The sequence below is a fragment of the Cygnus olor genome, chromosome 7 (genome assembly GCF_009769625.2).
Source record: "Cygnus olor isolate bCygOlo1 chromosome 7, bCygOlo1.pri.v2, whole genome shotgun sequence".
In the NCBI taxonomy this organism is placed as follows: domain Eukaryota; kingdom Metazoa; phylum Chordata; class Aves; order Anseriformes; family Anatidae; genus Cygnus; species Cygnus olor.
In genome coordinates, this window is record NC_049175.1 from 10943677 (window position 1) to 10962778 (window position 19102).

Consider the following 19102-nt stretch of genomic DNA (forward strand, 5'->3'; position numbering starts at 1 on the left):
TTCGCTTGCACATTGCTGCTTATTCGTTCCTGTGCTGGATCTCATTCCAGTAATAACAGTGCAGCTGCTCTAATCAAACAAGGTGTCAGAATTTTTAAAGGGCCTTAAATTTTATAGTGGGGAATCTGTAAGTATATCCAAGTCTAGGGATTACATATATTGTCTATGTGAAAATTTAAAATCCTTTATATAATTGAGCAATGAAATCATATGAGTGCTTCTGTTTGTAGCTCAGCTTCACAGTTAGGTAATCTGAATGTACAGCAAAAAGCGTCTGCTCGCTAATCTTGACTTATAATACCTATTCTGCAGGCGAGTGCAGTGACAAACAATGAGGTCTGGCAATCTGTTGGAAATAAGTGTCCCCACTGCCTGCCTGGCACACCTTTCCTTGTGTCAATGTTTGCTGTGTAGTTGAGTTGCTCTTTTCTCGCCTGTGCTTATGGCATTCCGCAGATGCGGAGCATGCGTGGTCAGTGCTCGCAGCTTATGGCAAACTACAGCTTGCTGGAAACAGATGGAGCACAACTAGAGGCGTGCTGCAGAGTCTGACATTCTTACTTAATGATCTTGGCATGTACTCTGTTACAAAACGTGCTGAAATCCACATCTGTGTCCTATGCATTGCAGATAAAGGAATACCAAGAACTGCATGGTCTGGCACAAAAGGATGTTTCTAATTAAAACAAACAACCTCTGCTCTTGTATGTTCTGCAAACCAATGTCTGCTCTGTCAGAGCGTACTTTAGGATCTCAAGCAGTTCTGCAGCATAGATGGAACAGCTTGCCTTTGCTGGTTATTTTGTACATAGAGCCAACTCCTGATATGCTCTTATAAGGACATCTCTGGGGAAGGTCCCAAGCTGAATTCTGATATATATATATATATATATATATATATATATATATATACACACATATATATATGTATAAACTGCTTTGGATTAATGCTTTTAATCCTTGATCAGAAATTATTCAAAAATATATGTAAAAATATGTTTGGCAAAACCTTTGTTCTGGTGTTTCATGTGTAGAGCTTTCTCTGTGCTTATTGATCCTTTTTGTTCTGTTTCTGAAATTTCAAAACCTCCACCATTGTGTGGAAGTACCTTTTAGCCCTTCCAGGTTTTTAGAGAACAAAAAGAAGAAAATGTTACGGCTGAAAACAGTATGATCTGTTGTGAATCTTTCAAATCTTGCAGGCTTGCCAAAATAGATTGTAGCAATTTACTACTGCATAAATGAGATTAGGTATATAAGAGTCTAGGTAGGAAAGATATATTGCAGTTTTTTTGCTGACCAGCCTGACTTGAAACATGGCTAGCTTGGATGAGACAGGACAGCCAATGCAATGAGATGCTTTCAGACACAGTGGAGTTAAAACACCCCCGAGTGACTCGCTGTGTGCTGGGCCCACACTGATAGTTCCTAGCTGAATTTATTCTGACAAAATAACAGGGCGTTACTTGGTTTCTGTTGTGCTCTAAGGCTAGTCTGCAAGCGTTGACGTGGAAGTAGGTTTAACTAGGTGAATGTTTTCCTTGTGTTAATCATCTCTGAAATACTGCTCACATATCCTGAAGACAGTTGGAACTTGTATTTGGTGTTGAAAACTAATGCAGTGCAACTTCTTTAAAAAGCCTTTAACTCAGCATTAAAATGAAGGGATCCACAAAAGGAGAACTTTCCTGAAGTGAGAAGTCTGACATAATGCTTTTCTTTCTTCTGCTAATAAAGAGAGCTGCTGGAACTTGCACTGCTGGAAGGGGAAAATCGGAAAACAGTTTGTGCTTGTGCCTTCCAACAACTGTCTGGTTTTCGTTATTTCTTCCCCCTAACTCCTTTACTAACACATTGATCAAAACCATGTAAAGGAGAAAGAGGAAAATGGTCACCAGCTTAGGGATGTCTGGGTTAGTTTTGATAATAACATTACCTTAAGCTGTAACATTAACGAGAACCTAATTCTTTTGGCACTGTGCTCTTATTATTCACTTTTGTCTGCCAGTCTTTTTTTTTTTTTTTTCCACACTAGGACTTGGTTCTAGAACACATGGTTTCCCTTATGTCTAAAAGCAAGTCTACTGTTACTCAGGTTACGCATATTTACGATTTGACTGTTTTAGAAGCCATAGAAGAAGCTGACCTGTTCACATTGTTCAGCAGTGACCAGCTTAGAGTTCATTTAGAAGACAGTATGTCCACAGAAGCATAAAATACCTAGTTTTAGGGATGGCCTTAGTGGTCATTAGGTTGCCAGAGAAGCGATTTAAACTGTTGGTTTTACAATCCAACATATACCTCTTCTAGTGGTGGTACTTCTTGAATAATAATTAACCTTGAATGCTTCAGACTAAGTGGAATTTATATTTGTATAAAGAAGATAATGTGAAATGGGCAAATTGACTGGTGGAAAATGACGCTTCTGAAAAGGTACACTTATATTCACTCTATCCTCTGGATTCCTGGTCTGTTGATATACTACGAGTCAGGCATTAACTGAATTCTCCTCTCAAAAATGAGCCTTTGGTTGGTTAGCATTGTATGCACTACTTCTTAGGAACAAAATCTACCCTCAAAGCAATTTAATGCATGAGTCTCTAAAGAGAGGTCAATAAATGAGTGGGGTTCAGGACCAAGGAAATTAACTTATTTTTCAGCATATTTCTGGCCTTAAGGTGAAGTTACTAATACAGCTACGTGAAGAAGTTTGTTAGAGATTCTGCATGTTGTCTGTTCTTAACTTGATGTCTAGCAGTATTCATAGAGTGTCTCTAAGCACAGGTTATAATTGAGGAAACACACGTACTTAGGAACAACAAGTCCAGATGTTATCTCAGCATTATCTGCCAAATACAAATTTCATAGAGGAAGCCTTTTCCTGTGTACAATGACAAAGTTTGGTTTTTTTAATGCTCAAAGAGGCTTCAGAAATACCTTTCTGGGTCTTGATAAGATTAACAGAACTGTTTGGAAATCAGGGTCCTTAAGGCAAAAATATAGAGATAAGTAACTTCTGATGATCAAAGGTGAAAAATAGCTGTCTGAGGAAGAGATGAGACAGACTTATTTTACTTCAGTAACTGGTGTTGTGTGGTTGCATCCATTTTCTTTGCTCAAATCATTGTCTTTTATGTAGCGTTTTCTTGGGAGAAGCAGGACCTTGAGGATGGTCTGCAACAGCATCTTTAGGTTATAAGATGTCTAATGATTAAGTTGGAGCATTTTGGCCTTCAGGGTATGAACTTTGCTTTCTTCTTTAAAACCAAACATACGGATTCGTGTTCCACATATTGTGAGGTTTGTAGCAGTGTTGAATGCTTTAAATTAAAAAAAAAAAAAAAAAAGGCAACCATATGGTAAAAGCATGGCTATGTGCAGTGTGTTTTTTCGTTCATTTACAAATGGCTCAGAAATAAGATGTGGTTTATCCTGGAACAAGCAGAAGCAATTCTTAGTTGAGACCAATTCTATTTTAAATGTTAGCTTCCTATAGCAAATCATTTTGATGTTGATGGTTCTTCAGAAATGTCAAGGGAAGATACTCTTACGGCAGAAAGCTGTGGCATGATTGTGCATTTTAACTAGTGACATTCTCTCAAGTTTCCAGCTGATCCATTTTTTTGTTAACTATATTTTCTTCTGTGGTCTTGGAGGAAATGTGTCTAGGCTATAGGTGATCTTCAGGCAGAGGCCAGGATGGTGAAACTCCAGCACAGTGGCTAGCTTTAAAACCACATTTCAAAGCAGAAGAAAGCTTTAGACTAACCCAATAGTAAGAATAAAGCTACCTTGAGAGTATATTGACTGGTTTCCTAAAATATCAACAGCATTAGAAGTTCTAAGTAATTGAACTTCCATAGTTTGTGTGGGATGTCAGGTCACTTTTTTGCTTAGTGTAGCTCTTGAGATGATAGAAGAAAACATGCTTGAACACTTCAATACAAAGAATTTCTCCCCATCTCATGCAGTTGAGACTTGAATGTCTGTGTTGTATAATTGTGCACAGAGTTACTGCGATGACTTCCACAGCTTGAAGATAATATAATTTAAGGTAAATAGGCCAAAGTTATTGCTGGAAAAAAAAATCCAGATAACCAAAGTGATGTTCTTCCCAGCACTGAAAGAAATTACTTCAACAAAATACTGAATTATCTTCCTTTGGGACTTAGATACGTTAATGAGTGAGGCTACTTTAAATGTTAAGTAGAATTGTTGTAATGATAATGTGTGTTTTGGAGCACAGTCTTATAAAATAGATGTAAAAAGAAACGGTCACGTAACATAAGCTCTGTGTAGGTATCAGCTTTCATCTTTGAACTTTAAAAGTGTTAATTGTTTTCTTACCTACTCCATGGAATAAGCTTTTTCACGCATGTGCTAAATATAGAAAACATCTGCTGAAAGCTAGTTTGATTTAAAAAAAACCAAAAAACAGCAACAACAACAAAAAAAATCAACTGATCTCTAAGTGACATCTTTAATCCAGCTGACAGTCCAAGTTGATTATTAAAAGAAAAGCATGGTTTAGTGCATAGTACAAGAACACGTCTCTTACTTGGAACAAAGTCATGCTAGGTTGTCATAAGAGCTGTGTGAAAAGCAGATGCAAACTCTCATAATTGTTGGTTAGTTCCTGGTGCTCCTGTCTGAAGCCACAGCTGGCTGCTCTCAGGCCATAAACACTTCAGTGGCAAACAGTCAGCAGGAGGTGAATTTGGGGGGTATTAAGGTAGATATGAAGAAAGATAGCTTATTTGAAGTTTTAGTAGGTGTGAGCAGCTTTGGAAATTAGTGCATCTCCAGCAGGGATGAAATTCTGCTTTGAGCCGAGGGCTAGGTGAGAGATTTAAAGCTACTTAATAAGAATGATTTTGTATTGAAGGCCTTCAGTGTTGACTCTTTATCAGGTGGAAATGTTATAGACGAATTCAGTTCCTCTGCGTGGGAGTTATGAAATCACCTGCTGAGTATTCCGCATAAATGGCTGATCTTAGTAAGCATGTAAACAGGAAACAGTACGGGGATATTCAGGATGCTGTTAGGTAGTAGTCAAACACTTATGTTGGATCCATTATTAGGTAGGCACGCAGAGAAGTCACTCAGACTTGTATAACCATTTCTATTCCTACTACAGTTTCTGTTTGCTTTTCAGTACTAGCTGTTTGGAGTTTTCCATACTGCTGGGTTTGTTGGGCTTTTGGGCTCTTTTTGAACAGGATTTGAGAGGTGTTGTTTCATGACGTGGTGATGGTATCTCCAGGCTGATACCTGGAGCAAGAGGTGAGTTGTTTCACAGGGTTTATGTACAGATAGTGCCCTGAGAAGAGAGACTGGGAGAGCTGTGCTGTCAGAGCAGTGATGCAGCTTGTCCCTGTGAAGGGCAGCGTCCAGGCAGACTTGGACAAAGAGGGTAGCCTGGATTTTGCTCTGGGAGTGGCTTTTAGCTGTACGCTGTTCGTACTGCCAAAGGCCCTTAAGGGAGAGCTGTTGTAACGTGCGTGCAGTAGGTTCGTTGCTGGCAGAGTGGGACTCAGGGAACTCGTATCTGGGGTGTGTTGCTGGCTGGCTGAACTGGCCTAGTAGGCTGCAAGCCACGTGTAGGCTCTGAGTTGGGAATTCCTAGGTGCTTCTCTGAAGGAGGCAGTGCATCATATGTGGGTACAGGTATCGAGTTAAGTGTTAAGACTTCTCTTTGATCTGTATTGTATTATCTGTGGTTTTCTAGTAGCAAGTGGGATGAATAACAGGCAACCTCGGAAATACTGTGAAAGTTTCCAGTGCTTTCAACTCTTTGAGCATATGGGAATTCTTAACAGAATGCATTTATAAGTGAATTATAGGTGATAGTGGCAGGAAAGGGAAAGTCCTCATTCTGGGCTTGAAGAAATTTCTCTGCAGGGCAAATGGGTTAATTAAAGATATCAGTGTCCTCTTGGCATCTAGGTATTGCTTTCTCTGGGAGAAGTGTGGCGAGCCTATGCAAATAGGCAGTCAGCCTTACTGGTGTGTGAATACATCAGTGGTTCTGTACAGGTTCCAGCACAGAACTTCCTTTATAGAAGGGTTTTTTGTTATGTTTTTGTGCTGTTTTTAGACTTTTGTGGTTCAGGCAGGGCTGTTTTCCATGTTGAAAGAACTTGAAGAGTATCTGGCAACAGGTTGCTTATTTTGGTGTAAGGCAATACAAGAGCATTCCATAAGCATGAGTGCATAGGATACAGAGCTCCAGGCTCTCTTTCGTGTATTGGGAGAAAGGCTTTAATAGTCTATCGGACTGCTTGTGGTTATTATACTTAGCACTTAACAAATGCTCCTGATATAGGAATCTCTGACTTTCTAGTGGGATTGGTAGGGAAGTCACTTTCCTCCTTAAAACTTCTAGGTGACTTCTGCCTGCTTGAGTAATTGCGCTAGTTTGGGTTATGCTGTGCTTTGGAAGAAGCTGGCAGTTGTTTAGGAGGATTCCAGCTTTCTACGCTGAAAGGTTAAAAGCCAGCTTGCTCAGCTCAAGAATGTGCTTTATTCAGACCTGTCAGTGCTTCTGGATATATTCTTTAACTCTTGAGACTTTTTTTCCTATGGCTTCTTGGAATATTCTCTCTATAAGAGTGCCATGGAGGTTTTAACAGATCTGTTTCTGATTGCATTCCTGCCTTTTGTTAACTGCAGTCTCCCACAGGAGTTGAGGAGTTTAAGGTTTGCTACTGTTAACAGACACATTCTTTCAACAGATTTATGCGATTCCTATGCCCGCCCCCCTCTCCCCTCCATATATCTCTGCCCTTGCATAAAGAAGGGGGAAAAAAAGAAAAAAATAGGATGCAACTCGGTGTGAAGTTCAGGAGCTTATCATCATGTTCCCCCTCCCTGTAACAGACTAGCTTTTTGACCTAAAGGTGGTATTTGTAATGACTTGGGTACGTACTCTTCTAATATAGCATGTTATGGCTAATGTCATGTATCTGAATGTTGTCCAGTAGCAAAATGCAACTCAATTCTGTCCGGTGTCGGAGATAAGTCTTTGTTTAGCTTAGTGCCTTTCAAAAGCATTCAGGACAAAAATGTCAGGCTGAGCTTTTGTTTGTCTGAACACGTGAAAACCGAGGCGAGAGCTGGGTTCGTCTAGAACTCTCTGCCTACCCAGTCGTAATCCTCGGGGGGTGCCAGGGAGGCGTGATGGAGGGGCTTGCTTTTTCCTTTGAATTGTAGGGTGATTTTTTTTCTGACTAGGATTCTTACAAATACTCATTATGCCTTATTTTGAGTATGTATACCACACAAATGTTTAACAGTTGTAACTTTTCATAACTAATTAGACTTAAATTTCAACACCCTCAAAAAAGAAGAAAAAATGAGAAAAGTCTTAACTGTTCTTCTTTTATGAATAGCAGCATGTAGTTTGAGCATATGAGTTACTGCTTTTCCAGTGTGTGCTGATTGAAACCTCAGCAGACGCTTTAAGAAGTATGACCATATCTTCCTTTTTAAGATCAAGAACAGCCAGCCAAAAACTCCAGCGTTGCTCTTCAGACTATTTCATTTTACTATTTACTTTCCAGTAGGAAATTTTGCTTTCAGAAGGAGTCTTGCTTAAATTAAACTCTGTAAACATGACATGGAATAGTAGTTGTAGCAGAAGCAAAGGAATACTAATAACATTAGCCTAGTTTCTGCATCGATACAGTTCTGCAGTACAGGTAAGGCTTTGATATCACACACAGCTGGGAGTTGTCTACATTACTTCTGATATTAGCATGGTGTATTACCATCTCTTGGAAAAGCTTGTTTGTGGAGTGGGTGGAAGATGCTCCTGTCGTAAATTGCAGGTAAAGACCGCAATATTGCGAAGGGAAAATGGACAGGGCCAGCAAAGTAATTGTATCAAGAATTTATATTCACTTCCATGGTTTTATGGAGACAGGGTGGATTTCTTTTTCTTTTTTTCTTCCGTTCTCCAGCCTGCCAAGTGCTGTCAAGTGATCCTCCAGGATGTAGGTACATATTTCTACTGTAGATGCACACATTAACAAATGTCTGGCTCTGTATCAGTCTGTGCCAAGATCGTCAATCTGTCAGTGGGTGGACAAATCAGTGTCATCTGTTATCAGACTTGTTAGGGAGCTTAGCAAATGGTGCTGTCCCCATAGAATCTTATACTGAATGAGTGTCCTGAATAGCTTGAAATAGTAGGGAATAGTTGGGGCCCTTGTCTTTCTGCATTTCAGAGAAATAAATAAAAGAATCAAGTCCCAGACACTTCCTTGCTTCTGGTAATTCTTTGGCAATGTGAACAGACTGAAGTCATAAATGGACTGTTGGCTTAATGGCTTAGCGTTTTGGGAGTCTTGATGCAAGTAGTCCTTTTGAGAGACTTAGAGGTTTTCATTTCATATCTATCTGTATTTTAGACATTAGCTTTAGTGTTGTTTACTAGCCAGACTAAATATGTTTTGTGCTAAAACAATGTGCGTAGAGGTGACTGTCTTGTTTTCCAGTTATCAGTCAGATGCAAACTCAGTTGCTTCACTTCAGAAATGAGTGTTTTAAATAGTTGTGCACTTAAAAGCTATTTAAAGTATTAAAATGCACATAACCTACTGTCTTATGCAACCATATGGATATGCAAATGCATCATTATCAGGTTTCAAGGGTTTGTTACTGGTTTTGCCTTGTTTTGATTTTAATCTCCTGGTATATTTGAGAAACGTGTCTCTTTAAATGAGCAAAATGTCTGTAAAGGAGGTGGCTGTACCAAAAAAGGAATACTCCCCTAGCTGCTGAGTATAGCTGGAAAGCTGAAATAGCTAGGCGTACAACTGGCAGGGAAATTACATTGGTAAGCAGGATTATCCATATATCTGCTGGTGAAATACAGCAAATGACATCACGCTCAGCTGAAATCTGTTTCCATCTGTGGAAGCTGGCTTTGTTCTTATCTGCTGTATTAGTGCAGCGTGCTAATATACACTGTGAAATACAAAGTGCATTTTAAAAATAGCACTTAAGCTTTTAAATTTGAAAAGCCTTGGGATAGTTGGGCATGTCCTTGAAGTATGTCATGAAGTCACTGTAAAAACAGCAGAGGAGGGGCTTTATAAGATGTATCACAATATCTTTATAACATGTAGCAGGAGGTGCTGCTAACAACTTTGAGATTTTTAGGGGAATCAATGCAAGCAGGAGAAGTATTAGAAAATGCCTTGCTGTTGTAGCTTTGTCACTGACACCGATTGTGCTTAGGCTCCCTGCGGCTGCTCTGTGTGTTTCTGCCTCTGTCTTCAGTCAGCTGCAGTGAGCTCTCCTACTCCTGCCTCTGTACTGATCTGTGATTTATAGATTGAGGGTAAATCTGAATTTGCTGACATTCAGCCATGCTCCCTGGTGATGAGAGGGTTTTTTTACTGTTAACGTGCCTGGTAGCTTTAACTGAGACTGGGTGACCTCGTGTGAAGGAGGTAATGATGCCAGAGTTGACAGAGGAGTCATGCCACGCTCGATGTCAGCTCTAGGGAAGAGATAAAACCTTCACCGTACTGGTTCCTGTTATTACCAGCTAAACGTGCTGATGTCTTTCATTGTTAGTCTTATCCACCCACTTTTTGGGGAGAGGAGAAGAGAGATGAAAACTCTGGTTTTCCTCCATCAACAGACAAGTTCTAATGCTTCCATTTTATGGCAGCGTTGAACACTAGTAAGTGACAGCATATTGTGTTACAAAGTTTTTTGTTCTTTGGTTTTAAAAACGAATTTCAGAAGAATTTTTTTGAAGTGAATACTAAAAGTTGATAACCTTGCTGGCTTTCCTGCCTTAATTTACTAGCTCACAGGATCTGAGTGGAGCCATGAATCAATGTGACATTGACTACTGGAAGTTTATTATTATTTCAGATGATGCCTTAATGTTTTTTATTTGTTCCCCCTTTTTTATAGTGAAAATAAGTACACTTCCCAAATAATAAACATCATTCCATTTGAAATCTTCACTGTGATGTCTGTAATGTTCCCAGGCATGAGCAAGTCACTTACATGTGGAGTAGGAAGCAATTGGGATTTTTCTGATTTGACCAGGTTTCAGTAAGACCAAGATTTGCTAGCTGGGAAAAACTAGCTATCTCTATTGTATTTGTCTTGTGCTAGTTACAATTCTCTTTCAACATGAGGTTGTCTTTAGCTTAGCTTACAGTAGTTTATTGCTACTGTAACAAACTTTCTTCTTGAAGATTGGTCGTTTCCAAAGCAGTGTTCAAAAAAAAAAATCCACTTTATCCTAATATGGGCTTCTAGCAGATTTTATAGGATGTCAAATCGGGAAAATTGCTGTTTAAATTTAAAAATAAAACTAAGCTTTTATTTAAAAAGCATTACCTGACAGTAGAGTGAATTGAAAACTATAGACCAAAATCTGTTAAGAAAAAGGTTCAAAGGGTTTCTTTCATATGCTTCATAGGAAGAAATTTACATGTGCAGTCTTCTAGTAGCTATATAAATAACTTTGGACTGGTTTTGAGAATCTGGGAGACGTACTTAAATGACCAGTAACTGCTGGCATATAATTATGGCATCTGGCAGTTAGGATGACATTCAGGAACCTTTTCTGTCTTTTCCGTTCAAAGGCATTTCCGTGGCTATAAACTCTCTGTTGTATTATTTAATAAAGCTTTCCATATGTCTGATACTTAAAGGTTATAGTTTGAGCCGGAAGAAGGGAAGGTGAGAGGCATTAGAGCTGATGTGTTACTGAACAGGGTATTACCCAGGGACAAAGAAGAGGAAGAGCTCTTGTCTACAGAAGTTCATCCAAATTAAAGTTGTTGGATCTAATAATGCTACTTCTGTTTCCAGGTCTCATGTTGTTTGGGTGAGGTGAGGTTTTTGACTGGTGGTGTCAAGATCTCCTAGTCAGCAGAAATAAAACTGTTCAGGGTTTTTTGGCGGTTGCTTTTCTTGCCCATAGGATGAAAGGTGTTTGGATTAAAGTAGAGTTGTATTTAGGTAGACTTTAACAGGTTGTGCTGAACTGGAATTCAGATAGTCTGGGCTTTTTCCAAGAGGCATTTCAACATCTGAAATGTGTAGGTAAGGTCACCTGCAGTGGCATAGCAGCTTAGCCTGTTCTTGTTAAAGAGCTTCAGGATCCATCTTCCGCTAACTCCATTTAGCGCGGACTGTGAAATTCTGAGCGTCCAGGTCCAGATGGCCAACTATCACCCTGATGCTCTGGTTATGCCCTTTTGTATTAATGTTGTCTTAAATGATCTGCAGTATACCATCCCTTCCTACTACACAGGAAAATGACGATGATCATAAACTGGAACAGGGGGGTCTAAATAGATGTTATGCAAACAGTTTGCACTGAAAGGCCCATAAAGTGTTGGAGCAGGTTGTCTAGGGAGGCTGTGAAACCTTTCTTTGGAAGTTTCCACCACCTAACCAGATAAAGCCCTAAGTAGCCTGGTCCAAATCTGATGTCAGCCTTGGTTTAAGCAGAAAATTGGACCAGATGACTTCACAAGGTCCTTTCCAACAGAAAGAGTCCTGCAATTATTCTTCCATAACTTTCTCCTCCCTCTTTCACTTGTGGCACTTGAAGCTTAACATTAGGAGCTCTACTAATAGCCCCCCTACCCCAACAATAGATTTCCTTCTGTAAGTTAATAGGTATGTGTTTCTTATCCTGGTATATCTGATGTTGAAGAAAGTATCTCGCCTTTGCTGTTAATAATTCTACACTTTTTAAAATTTTTTTATTTAAAGTACTGTATTTTAACTGTTGGGGATTATTTTAGTATTTGAAATAGAGTTCCTACCAAGCAGAAGACTTCTGCCTATGCATCAGAGAGGAGATTGGAAGATGGGGTATATCAGACTGCAAATACAGAGAGTTTCTCTTTAGAATTTTCTAAAAATACTTAAATTGGACTAGAATTTTTTTTTAGAGTTTCTTTAGGGCTGAAACCCAAAATAAAGCTTGGTAGCATCATGCAGTGTGATGCGGTGGTTGCACAGGTAGAACCACTTGTTTAAAGCTACCTGCCACTACTATGAAACCTTAAATTTTAGTTGATTATTTACTTTGGTAAACGTTGATGATATGAGTTCAAATCTTGTGTGCTGCATCTTCCCCAGGTGGAGTCGTCTTTAGAATACTACATGATGCATCTTTCTTCACTTAGCTCTGAGCAGTTAATTACTTAAGAGTTCTGAACTTTTGGGGAAGATTTCTGGCTATCCTGAGATGTGTCAATTTCTCCCACATAACCATGCTGAGCGGTTTGTAAGTGCTGGTGCAGACATGTAGCCAGGCTTCTCTGTGACCGCTGCTTTAGGCCAGTTGGAACTAAGGGCAGGCAGTTGCGTGACTTTACAAAGTGTAGCAGACCGGTGAAATAAAAGTCTAGACCTCCTGCAAGGAGGCAGCAACCACAGCTGTTGCATTTATCATGAAGAACAGTGCCACCGGTCTGTGACCAAGATAGTTTTTCCTAGAAAATGCTGTATTGTAACAAACGTTTGTTAGAGCAGGTCTTTTTTCTGATTCTGCTCTCACTATGGATTGGTTGGCACCCTCTCACCCTGCTCCCTGCACCTTATGTTTGATGAATTATAGCAGAAATTGGCTGTCTCAGCAAAGTTGGATTAATTCCCATGTGCCTCCATTTCTGTGTTTGGTTTTGCAGTGTTTTAGCAAAAGGAGCTGAATTTGCTTAACTCTTCTTGTTGTGTTACGATTGTTTTTGAAGAATCTCCTGTTATCTGATAATAGATGGTTCTAATTCTCTATGATAATGGTTAGAGGATTTTCAGGTGTGGTTGCACTGCTAAGATGGAAGCAATTTTTTGGTATGGACAGGACTGCAGGACTGGTTTTGCTTGCAGCAAAACCAGAAGAGCTACTAGTTTTGCATTATCTGCTAGAGGCAGTCCTAGAAAACTGCTATCTATGGGGTCATACGATCTTTTCTTTTGGTATTGCTTTTATTCCTGTATATTGCTAAACTTCCAAGGAACCTGTAACACTGATTTTTATTTCAAAGTATGTCAGTTTTTTTTAAAGTTGGTTAGTTTACAGTAACAATGCATTGTCACTACTTTGCTACGTATGGTATAACAAATTCTGAAAACTCTTTATTTTCCAATAGGCTGGTGTTTGGGATGCTGTATCCTGCATATTATTCGTACAAAGCTGTGAAGACAAAAAATGTGAAGGAATATGTAAGTCACATTCCTTTTAATTGCTTAATTAAATATAGCAGTGACATTTTCATTATGCAGTGCAATAGAATATATGAAAGGTGAATTCGACTGTCTCAGTATTAGATATAAAACCTGTGTGAGTGCGATGGTAGTCCTGTGATTTCTGTTTGGAATGCCAAAGATGATGGTTCTAATTCTCTATGATAATGGTTAATGGTTTCTCAGATTTCTCATATGGAAAGGCATCCAACATGCTATGCTATATAACGATTTTAGAGGAGGTTTTTAAAACATAAACCTTGGTGTTAGCTGTATTTCAGTGGAATGCCCCAAATAATGCAATTTTGGGCAGCGAAAGGGGAAGCTTCCTAATTCTGCCCACACCTGTGGCATAAGCAATTACTTCTCATTGATGATGTGAACAGTGGCAGCATTTTAACTGTCATTGCATAGAAGTCAACAAGAGGTTCAAAATCCATCTGAGAAAAGGGTAGCCCTGGTTAATCCATCGTTCTTCAAAGATTTAGATAAGATGATGTGGAGGAAAGAAGCAGAACAAACAGAAGAGTGAGATGGGGAAAGATACTTTTGCAGGTCAGAATTAATTTGTTAAATTGGGTACTTTTGGATGTGAACAATGGTGATTAACACAAGAATGGCATGCAGTTGCAAGCTTTGGTCACTTTGTTACTTCCTAATTTGATTCAGCTACTAAGCTGTATTCTTACCTGAACCTTTTTTTTTCCCCTCCATTTTTAACTCGGCTCCTTGACTTAAGGCAGGGAGGCAGTGCCATCGGTTATATTAATTTGGCAGTTACAGCTGTGACCTAATGCTGCTGTCTGAGGACATAATGTTTCTGCTCTGTACTTGTTGCAGTAGCAGAATGCAGTAGATGTTGTTCCTCCTCTTGTATTTCTTGCATTTAGCCAGGCCACTCCATCAAGGCTCTGAAGTGAGCATCGTGTTCATACATACTTCTGTTTTTTTTGTGTGCAAGCTGATTAGACCTTATTTGTGCACGCAGGGCTACTGTCTGCCACAGGTAAGCTTCTGAGAGGAAAAATCAGTGAAAATAAGAAGAGAATTTCCTCTGTATCGTCTTTGCTTTACCCTGCCAGGAAAGTGTATAAATGCGAAGAGCTTAAAATCCTGTTTTCCTCCCTGATCCCTCAAAAGGGATTTACAGGGTTAGTAGAGGATACCAGTTTTGAACTCTAATACAAGCTATCACTTTGAGGTTTCTGTTGACTCTAACAATACATTCTCAAAAAATTAAATGTCCCTAGAATGCTGAGATTCTGACTCAAATAGTCAGAAGAGTTAGCTGTGACTTAGCTTTTTTTTTTTTTTGAGATGTCTGTTGTTTCAACAAGACTGCTAGTAGGACCTGGAACTGTGTTTTTCCAACTGTGTATTTTTATCCAATTTGAAAACAATACTTTCCAGTGACCTGTGGTCTTTGACCAGTCCCTGCAACTGCAGTTGCATACAAAATATTCATGGGACTGAGATGAATGAAAAGCATCACATTGTTTCTAAGCTCTCTTTTGTTTTTAGTGTAATACTGTGACTTTTTCATAGGCAGGGAGTGACAGTGATTGGTCAGTGAATTACCACAGCATTGCAGGTTAGGTTAAGTGTCCTGATAGATCTTAGAATGATCAATGTCTCGTCTTCCCAGCTGGATCATTCTCTTTGGAGAGGGTATAGGTTACTGCAGCCTTCCAAATGGCACAGCTCAGCTGCCAGTTATGTTCTGGCCCAAGCCCAACTTCCTTTCCAGGGCTATGTGTGGCTCAGGACCATCTGTTTTTGTTTACAGGATTGCAAGAGCTTTATAACAGGGTGAAATTTTGGATTTAGCCACTACTTCCACCAGTTAACAACAACAACAACAAAAAAGGAATCTTGACGTGATGTATATATATATTTGCTGTCATAATGCAGCAAAATGTTCACAGAAATTTCTTAAAAATTGAGCTTTTATTACTTCCATTTTTGATAATTTAAAAGACATGTATGTACTTTTAGTTCTAGAAATTAGGATTTGCTCCTTTGAGGAGATTTATTTGTTCTTTTAATTACCCTGGTTTAATGGAGTCGACTAAAATCTTTGAGGAATCTTTTCGCTGTATTACACCAAAGTGCCTGTAATAAGGATCTGAAACGTAGTTTAGAAGTCTACCATCCAGTCTTCTCAATTTTTGGCTTCAAAATCCTGACTTGAAAAACTGTGATTCAGCCAAAGCCAACAAAGATGAGCTTAACACTTGATAGAAAAAACACCCAGCAAAACAAATCTGTAATCACCCTTTTAACATAAAAAGCAAAACCTGATGAAAGCTTCTTTAACTTTCTTTCAGAGTAGAGCAGCTGACGGTCTTCTGGGCAGTGTCAAAATATTGACAGCGACCTTCTTCTGTTTTTTTTCCCCCTAATTTTTCTGGTATGAAAACCACTAAGTCACTTGGGTTCACCTGTCAGGGATACTTTTGTTACCTAATGCATTAGTTGTACTAGAATATGATTTGCCCTGTGTTTCTGAGGGTCTGTGCCCAGACGTCAGCAGGACTCCTGGCAGATGTCACGTGCCCTTCTGCTGCGTTTATTACTGTTTGTAGCATCCCCAGAGAAACTCCACTTCTGATGTTGTTCGTAATTGGATAAATAGATTAAAGATTTAATACCTTGGGTAGACCATTTTGAAAAAGGTCAGTATTTTAGGGCATTTTAAACATGCAGTTTTGCACGTTTAAGATGATGGGGCGAGGGTGGATGTTAACTTTATTTTTATTTCAGGTGTTGACTCAGGTTCATGGGAGGGTCACCAGTCTAAATGTCACATGGCCTGTCAGAGATGACTTCAGCTGTTGTGTACTTTTGTCTTAGCTTATTCAAGCCTGAAATATCTAAATCCTCTGAGAGATTGAAATGAAGAATGTCATCACATGACTGAGTTTCTTTTCAAATTGAAATGCAGAAAACTATTTAAGATAAGTGGGTACTGTGACAAAGGAAGTAGTTTTAAAGCTTAATACACAGCTATGAAATAAGCAGGAGTGTAGTGTTAGGTTTGGACTTAAGTTCACCACACACACACAAAAAGTTTTAGAAGTGTAAGTTAAATCTGAGCCATATCCTCTGTGGGGAAACTATGTATATTCCTCACTTTGAAAGGGGGTAACATGAATTTAAGACTTGAACTAGTATCCTGCAAATGTGGTGGTTAATGCTTTGTGGGTATACAAGAAGTTAGCAATTTGTATATAGCAAAAGAAAGTTGCTGCATCTGTTTGTAGGAGTTACTTTTCTTTTCTTTTTCCTTTTTGCTTCCTTTTTCATTTGTTTTAAGCATAGATAACAGAATTTAAAGAACGTGTGGGTGTTCAGTTAGTAACAACTGAATAGACGGTGGTGCTTTGCACGGATCTATTTTGGAAACATTTTTTTGGTCATTGATATTTTAGAAAAGACAAATGCACAGAACTACTATAATATTTATTCTGAAATGTGTAGTCAGTTTATAAAACAAGATTTGAACAAATGTTCAAGAAAATAAGAGATTTAATCAACTGGCTAATAAAATACAAGTTTTAATTCTGTTTTTAAGAGCGTTGTTCAATTTTGAAACAGTGATGTATAGTCTTTATAAAAAAAAAAAAAAGCACCCCCCAACAAATTTAAAAAAACCCACAAACCTGAAGTATTAAGATGCTTAGATGTAAGTTCTTTTGTTAACAAGAATTTTGTGGTTCTTGGCATGTGAATAGAATTAAAGTTCCATGAAAATGCTTTTGTCTTGCCTTGTTCCAGTGTCAGCACCATAATGGCAAGCACACATGTAGAACGTAATTTCAAAATATAGCTGAATTAGCTGGATAATGGATGTGGTACAGTGAAAGCAAGGGCTATCTGAGTTACTGACACTGGTGTGTTTTTTTTAATGTGTGTTCTAGAAACACATGGATGAACGTTGAAGAGTGAAATATGCTTTAGTGCTACACTGGGAGTTGCACTTGACGCTTATGATAATCTACTGACTCTTTACAATGTTTTGTTGTCATCATTAAAGCTTTCTAGCAGCAGAATCAAATCTGTGAAGCTGTCCTGGGTGAGGCTGTGACCCTGGAGATCCAGGCACTTCACTCAGATCATTGATGCTGCCACCAGTTCTTAGGAACAGAAAACCCTTAGGATCTTTCTGTGATTTCTCTTGAAACCAACTTGATGCAGACCAAGACGCTGTTGAAATTCTTGCTTTGACATCTTTGAACCAATGACTGTAAAGTACATTGTGTATTCTATATAAAGGTGAAATAAAAACTCTTACTGATGATAGTGTTTTAATTTTCAGGTTCGCTGGATGATGTATTGGATTGTGTTTGCTCTTTATACAGTTACTGAGACAATAACAGACTTAACAGTCTCTTGGTAAGAGCCTGCTTTTTATGAACTGTGGATGTAACTATGCTTGTTTCATATGTTCTTTGATTTGTACTGATGTAACTTTATAAAGAAGTCATACTTGTAGATAGCTTTTTTTCCTCAGTAGATTTCAGAGTGTGTATGAAGAATAACATCTGTTTCCAAGCTTGCTGCGTGCTGTTGCTTGAAGTAGTGACTACAGAATTTCTACCTTTGCTGAAGAAGCTGAGGAGGGGAAGGAAACTCAGAAGTATAGACTATGATTACTCCGTTTATGATTGTGTAATGCAAAGCAGATATTTTTCCATGTTTTGCAGATGACAGTATATTTCATAAACTAAATCCATAGGTCTAACTTGTTTAATTTATTTAATATAACTTAATGTATGTGAAGAATCCTTTATATTAATACATAATTGCTTTTTGAAGAGATTTCTTGTTGTTGATTTAATTAGTACATGTCATCTTATTCCTGGTGTTGATTTCATTCAACTTTCGGCTTGCCTTTAGGTTTCCACTGTATTATGAACTGAAGATAGCGTTTGTTATTTGGCTTCTTTCCCCGTATACTAGAGGGGCGAGTTTAATCTACAGAAAATTTCTGCACCCTCTTCTTTCTTCTAAAGAAAGGGTAAGAAATAACTTCTCATATTTTTAATGCCTAATTTGGAAATACCATATGCTGAAATGCTAACCATTGCTAGATAAAAGATCAGTGTGTTACTGGCTTGCAGGGTAGCGTGAACTTGGACTAGAAAAGTGCATATGAATGTCCATATATATGCCTCTGTTTAACTTGCATGAGCAGATAGTCTGTGACTTTCTATTGACGTGAGAAGACAACATAGTGTTCCCTGATCTACACAGTGCACACTGGGGAGCCCAGCTGAGTGGAAGTGATGCAGTTAAATGTTTCTACTGGAAGAGCGTGTGCAGTACTCCCTATGCAGAAGCATGAGTATAGTTTTAGCAACAGCTCTTCATATCACCATTTTTTTCTAGCATACCCAAGTAATGTAACTTCCCAGGATGAATGATGTTGGTGACTTTTGGTATGCAAAGTGAATGGATGCAATGAGAGGCTTTTCTCTGAAGTGTAAGGGAGGACCAATCTGCAACAGAAAATACCCAAACAGAGAATGACTACAGGATAGTTAGCTTTAGCCAAAGTATGACAAATCTGCATAGTTCTTTTTCGGTATTGTATTTGTGTGTGTAGAAAGATCAATTAGCAAAGGTGTGAAGACTACTGCTGATAAACCTCACAGTACAGAAAGTAGTATTTATTAATAAAGGGTTAGTGCAGGGCTTGACCAATATTAGGTAAAACAGGTAGCTGACACAATTGCTACTGATTTGAACGATAATGTCATCTTGACCGTATGAAGGACAAATTGCGAACAGTTTCTAACTTCATAAGCTAAACGGATTTTTCTCTGTAGATTGCTAGCTATTGTGAACTGCATTGAAGTTTTTA

General features: G+C 38.6%; 1 protein-coding gene across 2 annotated transcripts in view; it reads left to right on the top strand.

Annotated features, from left to right (window-relative positions):
- Positions 1–19102, top strand: part of REEP3 (receptor accessory protein 3) — a 39473-nt gene that overhangs the window by 4573 nt on the left and 15798 nt on the right. For both annotated transcript variants that reach the window (XM_040562829.1, XM_040562830.1), the window contains exons 2-4: positions 13143–13215; positions 17555–17631; positions 18136–18256. In XM_040562829.1, coding sequence (XP_040418763.1) covers positions 13143–13215; positions 17555–17631; positions 18136–18256 — 271 coding nt within the window. The remainder of the gene's footprint in view (positions 1–13142; positions 13216–17554; positions 17632–18135; positions 18257–19102) is intronic.